Source organism: Scyliorhinus canicula, chromosome 9, assembly GCF_902713615.1.
Source record: "Scyliorhinus canicula chromosome 9, sScyCan1.1, whole genome shotgun sequence".
In the NCBI taxonomy this organism is placed as follows: Eukaryota; Metazoa; Chordata; class Chondrichthyes; order Carcharhiniformes; family Scyliorhinidae; genus Scyliorhinus; species Scyliorhinus canicula.
In genome coordinates this window covers 158,460,127-158,484,662 of record NC_052154.1, presented here as the reverse complement: position 1 = coordinate 158,484,662, position 24,536 = coordinate 158,460,127, and the positions used below count along the sequence as shown (strand labels likewise).

General features: G+C 54.2%; 1 protein-coding gene across 1 annotated transcript; it reads left to right on the top strand.

Moving 5' to 3' along the window:
• The first annotated feature begins 13,117 nt into the window (after positions 1–13,117).
• On the top strand, positions 13,118–21,190 carry LOC119971833 (dispanin subfamily A member 2b-like). Its single transcript, XM_038808040.1, has 2 exons — positions 13,118–13,400; positions 20,497–21,190. Exons 1-2 carry the CDS (start codon positions 13,200–13,202, stop codon positions 20,701–20,703), a joined length of 408 nt encoding a protein of 135 aa, XP_038663968.1. The 5' UTR covers positions 13,118–13,199; the 3' UTR covers positions 20,704–21,190.
• Positions 21,191–24,536: the final 3,346 nt, after the last annotated feature.

The following is a 24,536-nucleotide window of genomic DNA, read 5'->3' as shown; positions in this document are numbered from 1 at the left end:
CATAAAAGCAAATTACTGCGGATGCTGGAATCTGAAACGAAAGGGACAATGCTGGAAAATCTCAGCAAGCCTGGCAGCATCTGTAGGGAGAGAAAAGAGCTAACGTTTCGAGTCCGATGACTCTTTGTCAAAGCTAACAGACAGAGTGGGAAATATTTATACTGTGGAGTGAAAATGAAAGATAAGTCATAGCCACAGAACCGCCAATAAGTTGCATATTCTGCCAGTCAGTATATTTCAGAGTAGCATTCAGTTTCATAAGTTAACTTCCTTATTTCCTCTCACAAAATCATATAAGTTATTGCCATAAATTCAAGTGAGTGAAGTACCCAGTGAGTCCAAGTCCAGTATCAGTGGCTGTCTGCAGGATTCCAATATTTGTCCCAGGAGAGACTTTCTGAAAGCCAGCTTTCAGAGTGATGGTGGTTGGAATTATCACCATGTGACCAGCTGCAGTTAACCTGGGGTCTTCAAGGCAGCCTCCTGTCTCTCTCGTCTTCTCCTTGTGCTGGTGAGGCTTGATTTGACACCTCGCTGTTGCTGGCTGGCCTGCCCTCAGCCCTGGCTGGGTTGAGTCGCCCCTCCCCCTGCTCCCCTCGCTGCTTGACAGCTGCTGACTCCGACTGGCTGATTCACCACCACCTCGGGCTTTCGGCCGATCCCGGTGCCTCACTGTTGTTGGCTGGCCTGCCCTGTTCCACCCTGATCGAACTGCGTCTCGCCTTCTTCCCTCACTGTCCAATGGCTACTTACCTGCTGGCTCACCTTAGCTTTGCTGTCTGACCTGCCCTCAACATCATGTCAAGAAACCTTCTGGCTCTTCAAAAACACAGGATTTTCAGCTTCTGCCTCTCTTCCCCCTCACCTCGTCATCGCTCGTTCCTTGCGAGTGTGTGCCTCAACGTTAGTGCCCACAGACACTGGTCACGCAAACCCCCCCCCCCCCCCCCCCACCCTACACACACACATTGGTTGGGGCCCTGTCCTTAGGCACAGTGTGTTTAATTGTAAATTTGCCTCTGGGTCTCACACAAGAAACTCTGGTTGACCATTTTAAACATGGAAAAACCATCACATTTTAAATATATAAATTTACAGTACCCAATTTATTTCCAATTAGGGGCAATTTAGCGTGGCCAATCTATCTAACCTGCACATCTTTGGGTTGTGGGGGTGAAACCCACGCAGACACGGGGAGAATGTGCAAACCCCACAAGGACAGTGACCCAGCGCCGCAGTCCCAGTGCTAACCACTGTGCCACATGCCGCCCCTAAACCCACCACATTTAATTGACTTGCTCCCCAATCTTTATTGTAAGGAATGAACTCGGTTAAGTGGCCCTGCAATCCCCCCCCCCTCCCCCCCCATCGCCACGCCCCCCCCCAGGCTTCAGCGTTGAAATTCAGCTTAAAGAAATTGGTGAGTAATGTATCTTGCTTTCTGGAGGTTGATGTTTTTTTTTAAAACTCTGCCTGCAGCACATGGATGGTCAAACAGCTGGCAAGGTTTGAGCTTGCAAGATGGTTAGAGATAGGGGGCGGAATTCTCTGATAATGGGGCTATGTCCCCACGCCCGTGTGAAAACGGGCATGAATGGTTCTCCATGTTGAAGGGGGCTAGCAGGGCCCCCGAGTAGTCCTTGCAGCTCCAGCTGCCGATACAGGGCCCTGCACCTCCGGCTGCGGGTCCACCCATGCGCACGGCGGCCGCCTGTGGCGACGGGCCCACGCAATATGGCGGACCCACACAGCGGACCGGTCCGGACAATATAGGTACTCTACCCCCAAATCACGTTCGCCCGCCGATTGGTGGCCCCTGATCACGAGCCTGGCCTTCGTGGAGGCCCCCCCCCCAGTGACGGATCCCCCCGTCTCCCACCAGCGCGGCTGCGGACTCAGTCCGCAGCCGGCACTCCGAGCTCCAGCCAGGTGGAACCATAAGTGAACCACGCCGGCGGGAACTTGTTCAGTTGTCAGCAGAGAATCGCTGCAAGGGCCGCGCACGCGCGATTGGGGGTGATTTTCCGGTCCCCGGAGAATCGCGGGAAGATGTCAGACCCGATCGCAGGACTGACGCCCCATTCTCCGTCCCCACGCCAAGTGCAATTGTGGAGGCTCGGAGAATCCTGGCCCGGGTGTCCACTTCGGGCCTTCTATCCCCTGGGCCTTCAGTACCATTAATTTTAAGATTGGCTTGTTTCTCCCTGGTTCTTGGAATAAATACGATTTGTTATCTGAAGTCTGGTCTACAGTTCGAGGCACCAAATTTCAGAAAGGACGTGAAGGCCTTGGAAACAGTGCACACAGGGTTTAAGGGAATTATCCCAGGGATGAGAAACTTCAGTTCCGAGGATAGGTTGGAGAAGTCAGGATTCTTTTCCTTGGAGGAAAGGAGGCTGAGAGGAGATTTGATAGAAGTATTCAAATCATGAGAGGCCGAGATAGAGTAGATTCAGGAAGATCGAGACCTGAAACCACAGATTTCAGGTAATTGACAAAAGAAGCAAAACTGATGTAAGGAAAACCTTTTCACACAGCAAATGGTTAGGGTCTGGAATGCATTACCTGAGAGTGTGGTAGAGGCAGGTTCAATCGAGGCATTCAAGAGGGAATCAGATGATTATTTGAAAAGAATCAATGTGCAGGGTTACGGAGAGAAGAAATGTTCATCCAGAGGGCCAGCGCAGACATGATGGACCAAATGGCCTCCTTCTGCACTGCAACAATTCTGTGATTCCGTGAGGCCAGTTTTTGATCAGGTGACCATATGATCAATGCTTCTATTGCCCACAAAATGAATCAAAGTCATAAACTATCGCTACACTTTAAGGAATGTATTTCACTGTTCACACCTACTTATGATGAGTTGGTTTCTCTGTGGCTCACTTTGTTAAGTGTAGTGCTCAGAGACATGGGGCGGAACTCAAGATTTGGGAGCAATGGAGGCGACATAGGGGAGAAGTGGGGGGCTCGATGGAGGCTCCGTTAAGGGGGAACCATAGGTTCATCCCGGGGAACATTGATGGGGGATTTCAGGGTTGGCACAGAGTGGGCATCAGACAGCTGAGGGACCTTTTTATTGATGGGAGGTTTGCGAGCCTGGGGGAGTTGGAGGAGAAATTTGGGCTCCCCCCCGGGAAACATGTTCAGGTATCCGCAGGTAAAGGCGTTTGCCAGACGGCAGGTGGAGGGATTCCCTTGGCTTCCTGCGGGGGGGAGTGAGTGACAGGGTGCTTTCGGGGGTCTGGGTCGGAGAGGGGAAGATATCTGCTATCTACAAGGTTATGCAGGAGGTGGAGGAGGCGTCAGTAGAGGAGCTGAAAGCTAAGTGGGAAGGGGAACTGGGGGAACAGATCGAAGACGGGACATGGGCTGATGCCCTGGAGAGGGTTATTTCTTCCTCCTCGTGTGCACGGCTTAGCCTCATCCAATTCAAGGTGCTGCACCGGGCCCACATGTCTGGGACTAGGATGAGTAGGTTCTTTGGGGGTGAAGACAGGTGCGTCAGGTGTTCGGGGAGTCCAGCGAACCATGCCCATATGTTCTGGGCATGCCCGGCACTGGAGGAGTTCTGGAAGGGGGTGGCGAGGACGGTGTCGAGGGTGGTGGGATCCAGGGTCAAGCCAGGATGGGGACTCGCGATTTTTGGGGTTGGGGTGGAGCCAGGAGTGCAGGAGGCGAAAGAGGCCGGTGTGCTGGCCTTTGCGTCCCTAGTAGCCCGGCGAAGGATCTTGCTACAATTGAAGGATGCGAGGCCCCCAAGCGTGGAGACCTGGATCAATGACATGGCGGGTTTTATTAAGCTGGAGAAGGTCAAATTCGCCCTGAGAGGATCGGTACAAGGGTTCTTTAGGCGGTGGCAACCTTTCCTCGACTTTCTGGCTCAACGATATGGTACGGGGACAGTATCAGCAGCAACCCGGGGGGGGAGGGGGGAAGGGGGAGGGAAAAGGGGGAAGGGGGAGGGAAAAGGGGGAAGGGGGAGGGAAAAGGGGGGACGGGACGATGACTATGTTTGTTTATTTAATTTTAATTTATTTTTAAGTTCTCTTGTTGTTTATTGGGGTTGGGGGGGTGGGGGGGATGTGATACATGCGTTGATACGGTCTGGGGGGTGTTACAGTTATTATGGGTTATTTTGTTGCATTTCATTGTTTGTCGTTATATTTTATATTTTCTGCAAAAAATTCCAATAAAAATTATTTTTAAAAAAGAAAGTGTTTACAGCTTTAAAAAAAAAATTATAATAACAAAATAACTTAAAAGTTTTAACCTGAAACAGTGGTTATTAGCCTACTTTACTTACTTAACAATGCAGGACCCAGGACATCAATGTACTAAGGGTAAGTAGGTAAAATTCTTCGGTGAAGGTATGGGTTATACCGGGGGATATGAAGATATAGTTTGACCTGAATAGCACCCACCGAAGCCTGCATCGGAGTCAGGGAGTGAGAATCCCTGTTCACCATTTAGATTATTGGCCCTTTTTGGTATAGGGGGAATTCTAAGAATAGTGGTGAGTTGTCAAAAACAAGTGTATTGAGTACATCGGGGAGGCGTGCACTGTTTTTTTTTAATAAATTTAGATTACCCAATTTTTTTTCCAATTATGTACTGCTTGAAGGAGAAGGTCCTGAGTTGGGCAAAGCAGAAGCAGGAGGTGCAGTGGGCTGGAGCTGGTATACGTATATACCAGGACTTTACTGTGGAGTTGACGAGGAGGCGGGCGGCCTTCAGCTGAGTGAAGATGGCATTGTATAACAGCGGTGTGCTGTTTGGCAGTGTACCCAGCTAAGTTAAGGGTGAGCTACAACTCCAAAGACTTTTTATTTCCAGACGGTGGAAGCGGCGGAGGCATTTGTGAAGGCAGAAGGACTGGGGCAGAAGTGACAAATGGGAATGAAGATTGGTCTTGTACTGAGGGTAAAGGGGGGGGGGGGGCAGTGTATGTAGCTCTGTTTTTCACTGCATGTTGTTATACGTGCTAAATGAGTTGAAGTTGCCTATTTGGACAAGGTAAGAATTGGGATTTTCTTTTGCAATGTTGGTTCTTTGGGGTTTATGTGTTGACACTGGGGTTGTGTGTTGAAGGGGATTTCTTTGTTTTCCTGGGACCAGCGGGGGGAGGAGATTGGAGGGGAGTGAGGCCTGGGCAGGGGCCTCCACACTGGCTAGCTCAAGCTGGCCTGTGAACGGGAGTGTGGTGGGGGGAGGGGCTGCAGAACCCTGGGTGGGATTCTCCATCTGCCGATGCCGGAATCGGGAATGGTGATTGGGCGGAGAATGGAGCATGAGGCAAAAATAGTGGCGGGCGCCCAAAAGAATGCCATGCTCCGGTGCTGTGTCAGTGCATTCTACTCCACACGTACAGTAAACACCATTGGAATATCATTAACGGGCCTGATCCGGTATGCTCCAGGGCCTCCGCGATGCTCCGCCTGTGCTCGGAGGAATTACGGAGAGCGAGTGTCACTTGTAGTTTCAAAAATCGGGAAGTGGCTGCTGAGGAGAGAGAGGATACAAAAAGTGTCCAACATCGCCGTAGTGTGCTGACAGTTGTGCGACTGGCCGGGGGACTTCTGCCAGGGCCGGGAGAGCAGCCGGAGGTGGGGGGAGTTGCAGACGGTGGGCTTTAGGGTCGGGGTGGACAGGCGCAGAACACCATTGTGGCAGCCTGCAAGGCAGCCATGCGGCTGCGCACGCATTGACGAAGGAATGGGTTAAGAACCAATCCAATTAGATGTTTCATTGATCCAATAATTGGCACTGATATGTGAAGAGGCGACAGGTGGCCTTTGGAGCATGTGACGTGATTAACAGGTTTTGGTGCCGTGTGTGTTGAAGGAAAAATAAAGATGTTTGGGAAAAGGAGCAGATGTCTTGGGCGGGATTCTCCGACTCCTCGCCTGGTCGGAGATTCGCCAGTGGGAGGCGTGAATCCAGCCCCGCCGCTCTGACACCAGCTGCCGAATTCTCCGGCGCCGGTTTTCGGGTGGGGTTCATGCCCCGCCCGCCGGGGGCCGTTGGCAGCGGAAGACATAATGAGAGCAAATAAAGCGTTGGTCAAACTAAAAATGCAGGAGTGTGTTTTGAGGTTCCCGGTTTTAGGTGATCTTAGGCACTTGAAACTCATTGTTTATAGTGATGCATCCTATGCAAATTTATGTGATGGGGTTTCAAGCACAGGAGGTTTTGTAATTTTCCTTTTGCGGAACAATGGGAAATGGGAAAGTGGCCTTTGGTGGATGTGATGTGATGAACAGGTTTTGATGCAGGAGGAAAAATAAAGATATTTGGGAAAAGGAGCAAATCTCTTGACCCTTTACTCAACAGCAGTCAGAGGCTGACACTAACTACCCCGTAAACCTAGTGCCAGGAATGGTATGGGTGTATCCCAGGCCACTCCCCTAGTTACCCTCTGGCCCAGCTGACCCATCATCGGGATGGGTGCCGTTGTGTTTGCTGGGATGAGTGTGTGTGGGGAGTGGAGTGCTAATCTGTGGCTGCAGCTTGTCAGCCTCTCGAGTGCCAATCCCGTCCCCAAGGGATCCAACATCATTTTTCACTGGAATTGTCCGTGTTCCAGCCGGCGGCGATGCTGACCCATTAACAGTTCCGGAAGTGCTGCGCAACTGTCACCAAATCTGCTGTCATAAAGTCCGCCAGTTTTGTCACGGCATCAGCAGATAGGGCCAGATTCTCCAATTCGGAGGCTAAGTGAGGAGGTTCTGTGGCGTTTTACGTGGGAAAATCGGCTTGGCCCCCTCACTGATTCGGCGACCGGTGAGGGGCCAGCGGCTATGCCATGTAAAACTCCCGGCCTCCATGAAATATAACGGCCGGAGAATGGCCGGGTCCGTGGCCGTGCATGGGCATGGCGACAGCCTGCAGCGATCGCACCGTAAAACATGACGCCGGCCATGTGCGGACCCGACCTGCCAGATAATGATCCCACACCAACCCCTGGCCAGTCCCCACCAGTTCCCCCAGTCCTTGCAGAATCCCCCTGGCCAGCAGCATGCTTCCCGCCCGACTCTGGACACAGTCCGCAGCCACCACGCAGGGTTCCCACACGGCTGAAACCACAGGCCAACTGGGTAGAACATGGGGGGAGGGTGTTCAGCTGACGCGCTGAGGCCGTCCCAATGGCGTATGGCGCGCTGCGAAGATGCCGTTTCGGAGGGGGCAGAGCATACAAAACCTGCGTCAAACAGGCACCGCCCCCGATTTTGGTGTCAAAAGGGATTCTCCGCCCGATCGGCGATTACAAAATTAGCGTTGGGGAATGGAGAATCTCGCCGATAGTCTCTGAAACAGAGAATGCCGCCTCCTGACTCTCAGTGGGGGGATGCTGGGTTTTTGGGGAGGCTGGCTCAGGAACTTGGGGGGGGGGGGGGGGGGGCGGTATATTCGGGCTGGATTCTCCCACAATGGGACTATGGCCCCACGCTGGCGTGAAAATACTGGAGCTTCCAGCAGAAACGTTGAGCCGGTTCAATGACCTGCGGGGGGCTAGCAGGGACCCAGAGTAGTTCACTCAGCTTTAGCTGCGGATACGGGCTCCCGCACTTCCAGTTTTGAGTCCAGGCATGCGCACGGCGGCGGCCTCTGGCGGCCAGGCCAAGCGCCTTGGCAGACTCAGACTGTGGAGGCAGATTCAAAATGGAAACACCCCCGATCGGCCGCGTGCCCAAGGATCTGACTGTGCACAAGCACTCCCTGGCCGCCCATGAGGCCTCCCGCCCCCGGTGTCCGATTCCCACGTCCCCACCAGGGCGGCCGTGGACTGAGTCCACAGCCGCCTCATGAGGGTCTCGACCGGCGATCGGTGGTTAGAACCACGCTCCACGAAGTCAGCCGGTCAGCAGCAGAGGATCGCTGGGCTGGCCTCTGTTAATGGACCCTCAGCCACACGGAGTACTCTGCGATCACGCTGATTCTCGAGTCCCTGAGAATCGCTGGACCGGCGTCGACCCGATTGCGACGTGAAAGTTGATTCTCCGTCCTCGCGCCAAACACGATTTTCACGCGGGCCTGTTCTGGGTTATGGGGTGGGGGTATTCCCTGTATATGGGACTGGGGGGGAGCGAGTATTTACTGTGTCTGGGGTTTGGGAGGGTGCATTTGCTGTGTTTGGGGTTGGGGGAGGGTGTATTTGCTGTGTTTAGGATTGGGGGAGGGTGTATTTGCTGTGTCTGGGGTTGGGGGAGGGTGTATTGCTGTGTCTGGGGTTGGGGGAGGGTGTATTTGCTGCGTTTGGGGTTGGGGGAGGGTGTATTTGCTGTGTCTGGGGTTGGGGAAGGGTGTATTGCTGTGTCTGGGGTTGGGGGAGGATGTATTTGCTGTGTCTGGGGAGGGTGTATTTGCTGTGTCTGGAGTTTTTAAAAAAAAATTTTTAAAAATAAATTTAGTGTACCCAATTATTTTTTCCAATTAAGGGGCAATTTAGCGTGGCCAATCCACCTATCCTGCACATCTTTTGGGTTGTGGGGGTGAAACCCACGCAGACACGGGGAGAATGTGCAAACTCCACACGGACAGTGACCCAGAGCCGGGATTCGAACCCGGGTCCTCAGCGCCTTAGGCAGCAATGCTAACCACTGTGCCACCGTGCTGCCCTGCTGTGTGTGGAGTTGGGGGAGGGTGTATTCCCGGTGTCTGGGGTTGAGGGAGGGTGTATTCCCTGTGTCTGGGGTTGGGGGAGGGTGTATTCCCTGTGTTTGGGGTTGAGGGAGGGTGTATTCCCTGTGTCTGGGGTTGGGGGAGGGTGTATTCCCTGTGTCTGGGGTTGGGGAGGGTGTATTCCCTGTGTCTGGGGTTGGGGGAGGGTGTATTCCCTGTGTCTGGGGTTGGGGAGGGTGTATTCCCTGTGTCTGGGGTTGGGGGAGGGTGTATTCCCTGTGTCTGGAGTTGGGGGAGGGTGTATTCCCGGTGTCTGGGGTTGGGGGAGAGTGTATTCCCTGTGTCTGGGGTTGGGGGATGGTGTATTCCCTGTGTTTGGGGTTGGGGGAGGGTGTATTCCCTGTGTCTGGGGTTGGGGGAGGGTGTATTCCCTGTGTCTGGAGTTGGGGGAGGGTGTATTCCCGGTGTCTGGGGTTGGGGGAGAGTGTATTCCCTGTGTCTGGGGTTGGGGGAGGGTGTATTCCCTGTATCTGGGGTTGGGGGAGGGTGTATTCCCTGTGTCTGGGGTTGGGGGAGGGTGTATTCCCTGTATCTGGGGTTGGGGGAGGGTGTATTCTGTGTCTGGGGTTGGGGGAGGGTGTATTCCCTGTATCTGGGGTTGGGGGAGGGTGTATTCTGTGTCTGGGGTTGGGGGAGGGTGTATTCCCTGTGTCTGGGGTTGGGGGAGGGTGTATTCCCTGTATCTGGGGTTGGGGGAGGGTGTATTCCCTGTGTCTGGGGTTGGGGGAGGGTGTGTTTGTTGTGTCTGGGGTTGGGGGAGGGTGTATTCCCTGTGTCTGGGGTTGGGGGAGGGTGTGTTTGCTGTCTCTGGGGTTGGGGGAGGGTGTGTTTGTTGTGTCTGGGGTTGGGGGAGGGTGTATTCCCTGTGTCTGGGGTTGGGGGAGGGTGTATTCCCTGTGTCTGGGGTTGGGGGAGGGTGTATTCCCTGTGTCTGGGGTTGGGGGAGGGTGTATTCCTTGTATCTGGGGTTGGGGGAGAGTGTATTCCCTGTATCTGGGGTTGGGGGAGGGTGTATTCCCTGTATCTGGGGTTGAGGGAGGGTGTATTCCCTGTGTCTGGAGTTGGGGGAGGGTGTATTCCCTGTATCTGGGGTTGGGGGAGGGTGTATTCCCGGTGTCTGGGGTTGGCGGAGGGTGTATTCCCTGTGTCTGGGGTTGAGGGACGGTGTATTCCCTGTGTCTGGAGTTGGGGGAGGGTGTATTCCCGGTGTCTGGAGTTGGGGGAGGGTGTATTCCCGGTGTCTGGGGTTGGGGGAGAGTGTATTCCCTGTGTCTGGGGTTGGGGGAGGGTGTATTCCCTGTATCTGGGGTTGGGGGAGGGTGTATTCCCTGTGTCTGGGGTTGGGGGAGGGTGTATTCCCTGTATCTGGGGTTGGGGGAGGGTGTATTCTGTGTCTGGGGTTGGGGGAGGGTGTATTCCCTGTATCTGGGGTTGGGGGAGGGTGTATTCTGTGTCTGGGGTTGGGGGAGGGTGTATTCCCTGTGTCTGGGGTTGGGGGAGGGTGTATTCCCTGTATCTGGGGTTGGGGGAGGGTGTATTCCCTGTGTCTGGGGTTGGGGGAGGGTGTGTTTGTTGTGTCTGGGGTTGGGGGAGGGTGTATTCCCTGTGTCTGGGGTTGGGGGAGGGTGTGTTTGCTGTCTCTGGGGTTGGGGGAGGGTGTGTTTGTTGTGTCTGGGGTTGGGGGAGGGTGTATTCCCTGTGTCTGGGGTTGGGGGAGGGTGTATTCCCTGTGTCTGGGGTTGGGGGAGGGTGTATTCCCTGTGTCTGGGGTTGGGGGAGGGTGTATTCCTTGTATCTGGGGTTGGGGGAGGGTGTATTCCCGGTGTCTGGGGTTGGCGGAGGGTGTATTCCCTGTGTCTGGGGTTGAGGGACGGTGTATTCCCTGTGTCTGGAGTTGGGGGAGGGTGTATTCCCGGTGTCTGGGGTTGGGGGAGAGTGTATTCCCTGTGTCTGGGGTTGGGGAGGGTGTATTCTGTGTCTGGGGTTGGGGGAGGGTGTATTCCCTGTTTCTGGGGTTGGGGGAGGGTGTATTCCCTGTTTCTGGGGTTGGGGGAGGGTGTATTCTGTGTCTGGGGTTGGGGGAGGGTGTATTCCCTGTGTCTGGGGTTGGGGGAGGGTGTATTCCCTGTGTCTGGGGTTGGGGGAGGGTGTATTCCCTGTGTCTGGGGGATGGCATATTCCCTGTGTCTGGGGTTGGGGGATGGCGTATTCCCTGTATCTGGGGTTGAGGAAGGGCGTATTCCCTGTGTCTGGGGTTAGGTGAAGGGTGTATTCCCTGTGTCTCGGGTGGGGGGGGGTGTATTTCCTGTGTCTGGGGTTGGGGGGAGGGTGTGTTTGTTGTGTCTGGGGTTGGGGGAGGGTGTATTCCCTGTGTCTGGGGTTGGGGGAGGGTGTGCTTGTTGTGTCTGGGGTTGGGGGAGGGTGTATTCCCTGTATCTGGGGTTGAGGAAGGGCGTATTCCCTGTGTCTGGGGTTAGGTGAAGGGTGTATTCCCTGTGTCTCGGGTGGGGGGGGGGGTGTATTTCCTGTGTCTGGGGTTGGGGGAGGGTGTGTTTGTTGTGTCTGGGGTTGGGGAGGGTGTATTCCCTGTGTCTGGGGTTGGGGGAGGGTGTGCTTGTTGTGTCTGGGGTTGGGGGAGGGTGTATTCCCTGTGTCTCGGGTTGGGGGTGGGTGTATTCTCTGTGTTTGGGGTTGGGGGAGGATGTATTCCCTGTGTTTGGGGTTGGGGGAGGGTGTATTTGCTGTCTCTGGGGTTGGGGGAGGGTGTATTCCCTGTGTCTGGGGTTGGGGGAGGGTGTGCTTGTTGTGTCTGGGGTTGGGGGAGGGTGTATTCCCTGTATCTGGGGTTGAGGAAGGGCGTATTCCCTGTGTCTGGGGTTAGGTGAAGGGTGTATTCCCTGTGTCTCGGGTGGGGGGGTGTATTTCCTGTGTCTGGGGTTGGGGGAGGGTGTGTTTGTTGTGTCTGGGGTTGGGGGAGGGTGTATTCCCTGTGTCTGGGGTTGGGGGAGGGTGTGCTTGTTGTGTCTGGGGTTGGGGGAGGGTGTATTCCCTGTGTCTGGGGTTGAGGGACGGTGTATTCCCTGTGTCTGGAGTTGGGGGAGGGTGTATTCCCGGTGTCTGGGGTTGGGGGAGAGTGTATTCCCTGTGTCTGGGGTTGGGGAGGGTGTATTCTGTGTCTGGGGTTGGGGGAGGGTGTATTCCCTGTTTCTGGGGTTGGGGGAGGGTGTATTCCCTGTTTCTGGGGTTGGGGGAGGGTGTATTCTGTGTCTGGGGTTGGGGGAGGGTGTATTCCCTGTATCTGGGGTTGGGGGAGGGTGTATTCCCTGTGTCTGGGGTTGGGGGAGGGTGTATTCCCTGTGTCTGGGGGATGGCATATTCCCTGTGTCTGGGGTTGGGGGATGGCGTATTCCCTGTATCTGGGGTTGAGGAAGGGCGTATTCCCTGTGTCTGGGGTTAGGTGAAGGGTGTATTCCCTGTGTCTCGGGTGGGGGGGGGGGTGTATTTCCTGTGTCTGGGGTTGGGGGGGGGGTGTGTTTGTTGTGTCTGGGGTTGGGGGAGGGTGTATTCCCTGTGTCTGGGGTTGGGGGAGGGTGTGCTTGTTGTGTCTGGGGTTGGGGGAGGGTGTATTCCCTGTATCTGGGGTTGAGGAAGGGCGTATTCCCTGTGTCTGGGGTTAGGTGAAGGGTGTATTCCCTGTGTCTCGGGTGGGGGGGGGGTGTATTTCCTGTGTCTGGGGTTGGGGGAGGGTGTGTTTGTTGTGTCTGGGGTTGGGGGAGGGTGTATTCCCTGTGTCTGGGGTTGGGGGAGGGTGTGCTTGTTGTGTCTGGGGTTGGGGGAGGGTGTATTCCCTGTGTCTCGGGTTGGGGGTGGGTGTATTCTCTGTGTTTGGGGTTGGGGGAGGATGTATTCCCTGTGTTTGGGGTTGGGGGAGGGTGTATTTGCTGTCTCTGGGGTTGGGGGAGGGTGTATTCCCTGTGTCTGGGGTTGGGGGAGGGTGTGCTTGTTGTGTCTGGGGTTGGGGGAGGGTGTATTCCCTGTATCTGGGGTTGAGGAAGGGCGTATTCCCTGTGTCTGGGGTTAGGTGAAGGGTGTATTCCCTGTGTCTCGGGTGGGGGGGTGTATTTCCTGTGTCTGGGGTTGGGGGAGGGTGTGTTTGTTGTGTCTGGGGTTGGGGGAGGGTGTATTCCCTGTGTCTGGGGTTGGGGGAGGGTGTGCTTGTTGTGTCTGGGGTTGGGGGAGGGTGTATTCCCTGTGTCTCGGGTTGGGGGAGGGTGTATTCTCTGTGTTTGGGGTTGGGGGAGGATGTATTCCCTGTGTTTGGGGTTGGGGGAGGGTGTATTTGCTGTCTCTGGGGTTGGGGGAGGGTGTGTTATCTGTCTCCGGGTCTATTTCGTCTCTCGGACGATTAATGACGATCTGTTGGAGGTTGATTCAGTTCCTTGCTCCGCCCTACTCCATATATTGTCGAATCCAAGCATTTCACCTTCAGTTTCCTCTCCCAGTGAGATCTGTCCGAGATGGAGTACAAAGCAGACCATGTGCCAATGAATACCCGAACATACCCGTACCAGGGGCTGAAGGAGGACGACCAGTCCACCGTCATTACCGTGGTTCCGAATGTGCCCCCCGTCCGGGACCACCTGCCCTGGTCCATCTTCAACTTCTTCTACATGAATTTCTGCTGCCTGGGATTCGTGGCGCTGGTTTTCTCCGTCAAAGTGAGTGAGGCCCCGGGGGTGAGGGTAGGGGGCAGAGGCCCGGGAGGGTAGGGGACAGAGTCCCGGGAGGGGGTGGGGCAGAGTCCCGGGAGGGAGGGGGTGGGGCAGAGGCCCGGGAGGGTGGGGGGGGGGGCAGAGGCCCGGGAGGGTGGGGGGGGGGGGGCAGAGGCCCGGAAGGTGGGGGGGGGGGCAGAGGCCCGGGAGGGTGGGGGGGGGGCAGAGGCCCGGGAGGGGGGGGGGGGGGGCAGAGGCCCGAGAGGGTGGGGGGGGGGCAGAGGCCCGAGAGGGTGGGGGGGGGGGGGGGCAGAGGCCCGAGAGGGTGGGGGGGGGGGCAGAGGCCCGAGAGGGTGGGGGGGGGGGCAGAGGCCCGGGGGGGGGGGGGGGGGGGGCAGAGGCCCGGGAGGGTGGGGGGGGGGCAGAGGCGTGGGGGGGGGGCAGAGGCCCCGGGGTGGGGGTGGCAGAGGCTCCGGGGGTGGGGGGACAGAGGCCCCGGGGGTGGGGGTGGGGGGCAGAGGCCCCGGGGAGGGAGGGGGAGGGTAGAGACCCCGGAGAGGTCGGGGGAGGACAGAGGGGGGGCAGAGGCCCCGGGGAGGGCAGAGACCCCGGGGAGGGAGGGGGAGGGCAGAGACCCCGGGGAGGGAGGGCAGAGACCCCGGAGAGGGGGGGGGGGAGGGGGATGGCAGAGGGGGGGGGGCAGAGGTACCGGGGAGGGAGGGGGGGGGAGGGAGGGCAGAGACCCCGGAGAGGGGGGGGGGGGAGGGGGATGGCAGAGGGGGGGCAGAGGTACCGGGGAGGGAGGGGGAGGGCGGGGGGGCAGAGGCCCCGGGGAGGGAGGGGGGAGGGCAGAGACCCCGGGGAGGGAGGGGGAGGGCAGAGGGGGGGGGGGGCAGAGACCCCGGGGGGGGGGGGGGGGGCAGAGGCTCCGGGGGTGGGGGTGGCAGAGGCTCCGGGGGTGAGGGGGGGGGCAGAGGCCCCGGGGAGGGCAGAGACCCCGGGGAGGGAGGGGGAGGGCAGAGACCCCGGGGAGGGAGGGCAGAGACCCGGAGAGGGGGGGGGGAGGGGGATGGCAGAGGGGGGGGGCAGAGGTACCGGGGAGGGAGGGGGGAGGGAGGGCAGAGACCCCGGAGAGGGGGGGGGGGAGGGGGATGGCAGAGGGGGGGCAGAGGTACCGGGGAGGGAGGGGGAGGGCGGGGGGGGCAGAGGCCCCGGGGGGGGAGGGGGGAGGGCAGAGACCCCGGGGAGGGAGGGGGAGGGCAGAGGGGGGGGCAGAGACCCCGGGGGTGGGGGTGGGGGCAGAGGCTCCGGGGGTGGGGGTGGCAGAGGCTCCGGGGGTGAGGGGGGGGGGCAGAGGCCCCGGGGAGGGAGGGGGAGGGTAGATGCCCCGGAGAGGTCGGAGGAGGACAGAGGGGGGGGCAGAGGCCCCGGGGAGGGCAGAGACCCCGGGGAGGGAGGGGGAGGGCAGAGACCCCGGGGAGGGAGGGCAGAGACCCCGGGGGGGGGGGGGGGGAGGGGGATGGCAGAGGGGGGGGGAGAGGTACCGGAGAGGGGGGGGGGAGGGGGATGGCAGAGGTACCGGGGAGGGAGGGGGAGGGCAGAGGGGGGGGGGGGGCAGAGGCCCCGGGGAAGGCAGAGACCCGGGGGAGGGGGGGGGGGAGGGCAGAGACCCCGGAGAGGGAGGGGGGAGGGCAGAGACCCCGGGGAGGGAGGGGGAGGGCAGAGTGGGGGGGGGGGGCAGAGGCCCCGGGGAGGGAGGGGGAGGGCAGAGACCCGGGGAGGGGGGGGGCAGAGGCCCCGGGGAGGGAGGGGGGAGGGCAGAGACCCCGGGGAGAGAGGAGGTGGACGTTGGGCCCGGGGAGGGGATTTGCCCCATGGGCTGGTTAAGGAGGGACTGCGTCTTGGTTAGGGGCGGGACGGGGGGTTTGGAGGTGATGCTGGCCCACATCCTCCAGACGAGGATCCAGTGGGCGAGAAGCTGCCGGAGCCGCTGGGAGTGGGGCCTCTCTTTGCCCCAGCCTGGCACCCTGGTTGTGCTGATGATCCGGGGAGGTGGTTTTGATGATGGGGAGGGGGTGATATCTGTGTTAATTGCAGCAATTTACTGAGCAATGTTTGCCATATGTAAATGTTTTGGGGACAATCTTTTGCTCTGAATCGTTCCCAGTGAACTCGGGGATTTCTCAAATAATAAGACAAAGGAGCCCGTTGGCATTGAGTCTGTGCCAAGTGCAATCCAGTCAGTCCCTCTCCCTCCTTCCCCAGGGCCGCCATTATTCTTCTCTCCCTTCGAGTATTTACCCGTTCCCCTTTAAATATTAACCATTAGTTTCGTTTTTGAGCAGCGCTCCGAACCGTAAACAGCATTTTTCTTCACATCACCACTGCCTTTTGACTGCTTGCTCATTTCCGTTTCCATGACTCAAGAAAGGAAGAGATTGGCATTTGGAGAGGAGAGTGGGCGTGACTTTTTAATGTGTTTATCTGTGAGGAGGGCAACATGAAACCGACCAGCTGTAACCAGATGGGGATGTGTATGCCCGTGTGAGAATATTGCAAATTTGGAGACGGGAGTAGACTTTTCAATGATATTCACCCACCTCAATTTCGCCGTCCCCAAACTATCTGCAAATTACTTGGTGCCCAAATAGATGTCAGCCCCTGCCTTGAATATACTCAATGACTGAGTTAAAGAATTCTGAACTTTGACCCCCCCCCCCCACCCCAATAGCTGACCCTTTCTCCTGAAGGTGTGATGCTATGTCCTAGACCCCCTAGCCAAGGCAAGCACCCTTTCATTGTCCACCATGATTCCCTTCAGAATTTTATACATCTCAATGAGGTCACCTCTTATCCTAAACTCCGGGAAATGTAGGCCTAGTCTGTTGGATCTCCCCTCAGGACAACCATCTCATGCCAGGTCTACTGAAATTTCATTGTGCCCCCTCCCAAGTATGCTTCCTATGGTAAGGAAACCAAAGCTGGTTACCATACTCCAGGTGTGCAGTAAGATTTCATTACTTTATACTGTATTCTAATCCCTATGGAGCAAAAGCTAGGATACCATTTGCCTTCCAAATTGCTCGCTATAGGTGCATGCAAACTTTTTATGATTCATGTATTAGAGCACCTATTGTTCCGACCTAGATTTGCAACTCTTGACCGCAGCAGAGTATTAAATGTACTGTGTATAAATATTTTAAATCGTAGACTTCAGAGACTGGCACCTCTGGAGCTGTTTATGACTGCTGCAATCATGTATAACTTTAAACTATTTTATGAACAAGATCAATGTAAATGCAAAAATGTATCCAGTCTCTCATCATTCAAAACATATTCCGCTTTTTCTTTCATCCCTACCAAACTGGATAACTTCAATAATTGCACATTCTGCATCCATCTGTGTGCGTTAAGTGTGGCCTTGTGTTTCTGTGCATATGTGTCCAGTCTCCGTTTCTAATGCATCTCTGTTATACATTCACAATGCTTTCACCTGGGGAAGTTACTTGGAGCTGTCTGAGATAGTTTCAATCTGACATTTTAGTAAACCTGGGCTTTTAAAAAAATATATTTTTATTCAAAATTTTTACAGCATGAATAACAGAAAAGAAAAATAGAAATAGAAGAAAAAACAAACCCCCCCCCCCCCTGAACAGAACAGTGAAACAGCGAAAATAAATAAACAACTAAATAATGCAATGTACATTGAACCATAACCAATAAACAATAATAGATCCTCAACCAAACATAAACAAACCCCTCCCCAGGTTGCTCCTGCTACTGACCATCCCCCAACGCTCCGCCAGGAAGTCCAGGAACGGTTGCCACCACCTGAAGAACCCCAGCACAGATCCCCTTAAGGCTAATTTCATCTTCTCCAATTTAATAAACCCTGCCATGTCATTAATCCAGGATTCCACGCTTGGGGGTCTCGCATCCTTCCACTGGAGCAGAATCCTTCGCCGGGCTACCAGGGACGCAAAGGCCAGAATACCGGCCTCTTTCGCCTCCTGCACTCCCGGCTCATCTGACACCCCAAATGTTTCAAGCCCCCAGCTTGGCTTAACCCTGGAGTTCACCACCTTTGATAGCGTCCTCGCTACACCCCTCCGGAACTCCTCTAACGTTGGGCATGCCCAGAACATGTGGGTATGGTTTGCAGAACCCCCCGAACATCTCACACACCTATCCTCACTCCCAAAGAACCGGCTCAGCCTTGCCCTGGTCATATGCGCTCTGTGCAGAACCTTAAATTGTATCAGGCTAAGCCTGGCGCACGAGGAGGAAGAATTCACTCTTCCCAAGGCAGTTGCCCACGTATCCTCATCGATCAGCTCCCCCAGTTCTTCCTCCCACTTACCTTTTAACTCCTCCACCGAGGCCGCCTCCTCCTCCTGTATCAACTGGTAAATTGGCAAAATCGTCCCTTCTCCAACCCACACCCCCGACAACACCCTATCCTGGACCCTGGGCGCCACCAGCAGAGGAAACTCCACCACCTGACGCCTAACAAACGCCCTAACCTGCATATATCGGAAGGTGTTTCCGGGGGGGAGCCCGAATTTCTCCTCCAGTTCCCTAAGGCTCGCAAACTTCCCATCGATGAACAGGTCCCCAACCCTCCTAATACCCGCCCTGTACCAGCTCCGGAACCTCCCGTCCATTTTCCCCGGGCAAACCGATGGTTCTCACGTATCGGGGACCACACCGAGGCCCCCACCTCCCCCCTGTGATGTCACCTTTGCCCCCAAATTTTAATGGTCGCTGCCACCACCGGGCTCGTAGTGTACCTCATCGAAGGGAGTGGCAGCGGTGCCGTCACCAGTGCCCCAGTCTCGTGCCCACACAGGACGTCATCTCCAACCTCTTCCAAGCCCGTCCCTGCTCCGCTCCAAAAACATCCTTCTCACCCTCGGGGTCTTCGTAGCCCACAGGAACCCCATGATACTCCTGTTAACCCTTTTGAAAAGGGCCTTAGGGATCAGGATGGGGAGGCACTGAAACAAAAACAGAAACCTTGGGAGCACCGCCATTTTAATGGACTGTACCCTACCCGCCAGGGAGAGCGGCAGCATATCCCACCTTTTGAACTCCTCCTCCATTTGTTCCACCAGCCTCGTCAAGTTAAGCTTATGCAGGGCCCCCCCAGCTACTAGCCACCTGCACTCCCAGGTATCTAAAAAGCCTCTCTGCCCTTTTTTAGCGGAAGCTCACCAATCCCCCTCTCCTGGTATCCCGGGTGCACCACGAACAGCTCACTCTTCCCCATGTTAAGCTTATACCCGGAGAAATCCCCAAACTCCCTGAGGTTCCTCAACACCTCCGGCATTCCCCCCACCGGGTCCACCACATACAATAGCAGTTCGTCTATATACAATGATAATCAGTGTTCCCCCCCCCCCCCCCCCCCCCCGCTGCACCAACCCCCTCCAATTCCTAGACTCCCTCAATGCCATGGCCAGGGGCTCTATCTCAGCGCAAAGAGCAGGGGGGATAAGGGGCACCCCTGCCTCGTTCCTTGGTATAGGCGGAAATATTCCGACCTCCTCCTGTTCGTGGCCACACATGCCACCGGGGCCTTGTACAGCAGCCTCACCCAGCTGACGAACCCCTCCCCAAACCCATACCTCCTCAACACCTCCCACAGGTATCCCCACTCCACCCTATCGAAGGCCTTCTCCGCGTCCATAGCTACCACTACCTCCACCTTCCCCTCCACCGGCGGCATCATAATTACATTTAGGAGCCTGCGTACATTGGTATTCAGCTGCGTCCCTTTCACAAAACCCGTCTGCTCCTCGTGTATCATCCCCGGGACAGAGTCCTCGATCCTCGTGGCCAATATCTTTGCCGGCAGTATCGCATCTACATTGAGAAGCAAAATCAGCCTATACGACCTGCACTGCAATGGGTCCTTGTCTTGCTTCAAGATCAGGGAGATCAGTGCCCTGGACATCGTTGGGGTCAGGAACCCCCCCCCCCCTTCCCCCCCTTCCCCCCCTTCCCTTGCCTCATTGAAAGTCCTAACCAGCAGCGGGCCCAACAGGTCCACCTATTTCCTATAGAATTCCAATGGGAACCCATCTGGCCCTGGTGCCTTCCCCGCCTGCATGCTCCCTCGTCCCTTAACCAGTTCCTCCAACCCAATCGGCACCCCCCAGCCCTGCCACCCGCTCCTCCTCTACCCTCGGGAACCTTAGCCGGTCCAGAAAACAACCCATCCCCATCTCCTCCGATGGGGGCTCAGACCGATACAGTCCCTCATAGAAGTCCCTGAAGACCCGGTTAATCCCCGCCGCACTACGCACCGTGCTCCCCCCTCCTTCCCTCACTCCTCCAATCTCCCTCGCTGCCTCCCGCTTCCTAAGCTAGTGTGCCAACATCCTGCTGGCCGCCTCGCCATACTCATACACCCCCCCCCCCCCGCGCTTTCCTCCACTGTACCTCCGACTTCCTGGTGGTCAATAAGTCAAACTCGGCCTGAAGGCTGCGCCGCTCCCTGAGTAGCCCCTCCTCCGGGGCCTCTGAGTACCTCCTAGTAAACCTGAGCTTTTAGTGGTAATGGAAGGGGGAAAGGAGTGGAGCAGACCCCCATTGTGCAGGTTGGAAGTGGTACAGTCAAGTTTTCCTGATCTTCTCCAGCTTTTGACATTCTACTGACTACAATAACAAAGCAGCGTTCTTTCTGAACACTTTCAGATTGATTTTGAAGGATATTAAGGATGAGAAAACAAACCAATCTTTCACTTGAATAAGGGTTAGAGTAATTAACTAATTACTTTGGTGTTTTGTCTTTGGACGGGCATCATGGACAATTGCTTCTCCAATTTTTTTGCCACATTCAACAATATTTTGGAATGGAGTGTGACAAAATACACTTTTACTTGATGCTGGAAATGTGCAATGGACAAACATGTTTCTGATTAACAATACAAATTAAACTTGATAATACAAGTCCTACAATGTAAGTGTTCTGTTGCTGGAAGGTATCTTGCACAGGCCTTTTCAAAGTTACCAAGAATTCAAGTTTTGAATTGTAGTGTCCAAATAGCAATGAGGTTTTCAAGTCGTTTTATATCTATTCACACTTATTTCCTTTCAGTCTAGAGATCGGAAAGTTGTGGGAGATGCAGAAGGAGCTCGGCACTATGCATCCACAGCCCGAGCACTCAACATTGCGGCCACAGTCCTGAGCATCCTTGTTCTTGTGATCCTCATTGTGATTATATTTGTCAGCCTGTCTATGGTGACTCAAATTATAAAGGAGAATGAAGAACAAATTTCTCATTCCTTTGGAGGTCATAATTGAATGTGGCAATGGTGTCACCGGCTCATTGTTCAGGAGCAATTATGTGATAGAACTCTTTTCCATGCATTGATGCACTCTCAACCTATTGCTTCTTTCTATCTAGAATGTCTATGTAATACTGGCATGTTTAAAATTATCACCTCGCAGGAATACAAAATAATTTTTGTTTAAACTTGGACGAGGTGTGTGTGATTGTATTAATAAAGCAATTAATAATCTGACGTCGCTTGGAGTTTAATGCCAAGTGCCCTTTGTTCAACTATAAACACTTCCTCTGGACAGTAGAAAGAAAAACCATTGAATAGGTAAATATGTAGTGAAGTGCTGTTGTTTCATGGCAATTATGTACTTTGCTCTGAGAAATAGTAAATCTGAAACTTTAGTCAGTGTCACAGGACTGAAGATCTATAACATTCTGATACTGCTGTTTGCACTTTGGTGTAGGGGCTTGAATTGGTCTCAATAAATAACTTTGGATGAAAGAAAATGGACTGTGTGTGGTTTTTTTTTTACTGCCAGAGAGGTTGAGGAGAACTGAAGATGAGTGTTGATAGCTTCCTTCCACTCTACTCATCAGATGGAGGCTGTTGATTTTCTTTTGCTTGAGCCTGCACTTTGTGTGAAATGGTTAAATCTGTAGTTACCACATTTGATGCTGTAAACTGAGAATCCAGAGACCAATTAAACTCAATAGTCAGAGAAGATGTTGGTGTCCACCAACTGTGGGTAGCAATCTGATCACAACCATCTGTATCCAAACAGCAGAATGTCAAAAGCTGATCGAGGAAAGAGGGGAAATTGAACTCCTAAATGTTTGATAGAAGCAAAACTGTAGGACCATCTCCTGAGGATTTTATGCGTCAGTCTCATTGCAGCAGAATCAGTTTCTTGGTTTTGTGACCAGAACACACAATTGCTAAATGTACATATCATAGATGCCTTGTGGTGCAGTCAGGCACAAGATAAATCTGAGTGATAGCCAAGGTGTTAAAGATTGACAAATCATCTACTTGATGATTACTACCCCAGAGATTAAAAGGAAGTACATTAAAAAAATTGTAGATGTTTTAGTTATAATCTCCACTAAATTTAGCAATTGTCTCTTTTAGGTTAGAGGTTTGCAAATGTAATGATTCTTCATGATTGAAGAAAGCTGAGAAAAAACAGGAAATTATGGAGCTGCTGATCTACTGTGGGGAAATTATTGGAAATCTGTAAATAAGGACATAGTGACTGACCACTTAAGGAAATTTGAGCTGAGTGGGCTGATTCTTCCTATCTTGACTCTATTTTTGCTCCCCTTATCCAGACTTCTCCGATGCCTGGGTACCATTAGTAATTGTCTCCATTGCACTATAGATGTCCAGTCATGGCTCCATTCCCTACCATGAGGGTCTGAGGACTTTCTGCTTCTTCCTTGAATACAGACTGCACCGGTCACCACCACACTCATCTGTGAGACTGAATGTGTTCTCACTTGGAACAACTTCTCCATCAGCGCTACTCTCTCCAAATAAAAGGGGTTGCTATGGGTACCAGCATAGATTCTAGTAAAAACCAAAGAGAGGGTGTGCAGATGGTGCCAAACACTGGAGGTTGGGGTGGTAAGCAGGGCTCAATGTTTTAAACAAGAGTTCTCAAAGCCATCCAACTGAGCAGCCAGAGTTTCTGACGTTTTTAATGGTCTGCCGGCTCAGTTTCACTGAGTTGCTGCTCTGTTGCTTCCAACCCTCCGGCAGATTCATGATTGTGCTTTTTTTTCCCCAAAGATCGTCACCTGAATGTCAGTAGCAACAGCGCAGCAACTGTTATGTGAGAACACCCGGGTGGAACATAGTAAATTAATCCCTATAATTTTCGAAGCAACTAGATGCTGTGTGGGTAGACGGGCGAAGGGGGTTGAGGTTTTGTGGGGATGGGGGTTTGGAGGGGGAGATTGGTGGGAACGGGGGTTTGAAGGAGGTGAGGAGAGGTTGGAGGGAGTGGTTGTTGGATGGGGGGAGTTTGGGTGGGTGTTGAGGTTGGGTTGGAAAGGGGCCAGAACAATTTAGGGGATGTTAGAGCGAGATGGGGGTTGGTTGGAGGGGGGGGGGGGGGGGGGGGGGGGGGGTTGATGGAGTGAAGGAGTCACTTTTAAAGTTTAGTATCATAAAATTAAATACTGCACACTTCTCAAAATTCTACTTTGAATTTAAACCAGTGCATAAGTAGCAGTCTGAATTTTTATTATGCCTTTAGTAGACATAATTCTGATCACGTGTTGATGTACCAGAGGCTTGGGAACGGGACACTCCAATGCCTGACATTGGTACAGGTTATCCACATCTTTCTTCTCCCTTTAATATAGTGACTGGGGGCTTTTCACGGTAACTTCGTTGGAGTGTTAATGTAAGCCTACTTGTGACAATACAGATTATTATTATTATCATCATAGTGCTTCAATCCACCTTCCCCCTAGCCTTCCACTCCTTCCCACTACCACAGCTCCCTCTCCTAGGGTCATACCACAGGATGTTGGTCCTGAGTTGGCAGCGGCATGGTGATATTATTGCTGGTCCAGCAATGTAGAGAGCCAGAGTCATGCTCTGGAGGCCTGGGTTTGAAGCCCGCCATGGCAGATGGTGAAATTTGAATTCAACAAAAAAAATCTGGAATTAAAAGTCTAAAAGGTGACCTTGACAAAGTTGTCAGTTGTCGTAAAAACCCATCTGGGATTCACTAATACCCTTTAGGGAGGGAAATCGATCATCCTTACCTGGTCAGGCCTACATGTGACTCCAGACCCACAGCAATGTGGTTGACTCTTAAATTCCCTCAGGCATGGGCAATAAATGCTGGCACAGCCAGTGACGTCCACATCCCATGAATGAATTTTTTAAAAAAATCAGTGGGTCTTGCCCACAGGGTCAGAAGAGGATGAAGATGACTCACTGTGAGATGAGCTCTGCTGCTCCTCATTCTCTGACAATGTCTAACTCCTGCTGTTGAGATAATAAACAATTATCCAGCTGGATGGTCCCAGCATGTGTGCTGCTGATTCTTTCTCATGGGCCCAAATATGTTCTGGGTGAGAGGGGCTTCCGGGAGATGGTGAGAGCTCACTCACTGGGGATGTTGTCATACGATGTTTTTTTTAAATTTAGAGTACCCAATTATTTTTTTTTCCACTGCAAGGGCAATTTAGCCTGGCCAATATCCCTACCCTGCACAGCCTTCTGAGTTGTGGGGGTGAGACCCACGCAGACACGGGGAGAATGTGCAAACTCCACACAGAAAGTGACCCTGGGCTGGGATCGAACCCGGGTCCTTGGCGCCATGAGGCAGCAGTGCTAACCAGTGCACCACCGTGCTGCCCCTGCTGTCATACAAGGTGAGGTCACACTGCAACCCCATGCCCTGCCACTTCTCGGTGATGGCACAACCATGTGGGATGTTCATGTATCACTTCCCCCCCGCCCCACAGCCACGACACAACACCTAGCCTCAGCCCATCCTTCACATCCATGAGGCAGATGTTAGAGGCAAATTGGACAGGTGGTGCAAAAGTCTTTAATGGTGAGTTTTTACAATAAGTGTGCCCTTTCCCCATACTGTCTAACAATACTTGCTGTGCTAACCTAACTGTCATCTATCTTTCTAATATTTTGTGGCCTCCCACTAGGTGTACCCCAGACAGCACATCGGGGGCAGAATTCTCTGCAGACCGTCGTAACGCCGATTTCCGGCGAGCAAAATTGGTGTAGATGACTCCGGCATGGGGGCCTTCTTTTAGGCAGCTTTTCTCCGTTCCCGGAGGGGCCAGCAGCGGACTGACACCATCAGCGCCGGCCCTA

Coding starts and splice junctions, on each gene's coding strand:
- LOC119971833 (XM_038808040.1), top strand. CDS start 13,200: ATGGAGTACAAAGCAGACCATGTGCCAATGAATACCCGAACATACCCG. Junction 13,401..20,496: donor CGCTGGTTTTCTCCGTCAAA/GTGAGTGAGGCC, acceptor ATTTCCTTTCAG/TCTAGAGATCGGAAAGTTGT.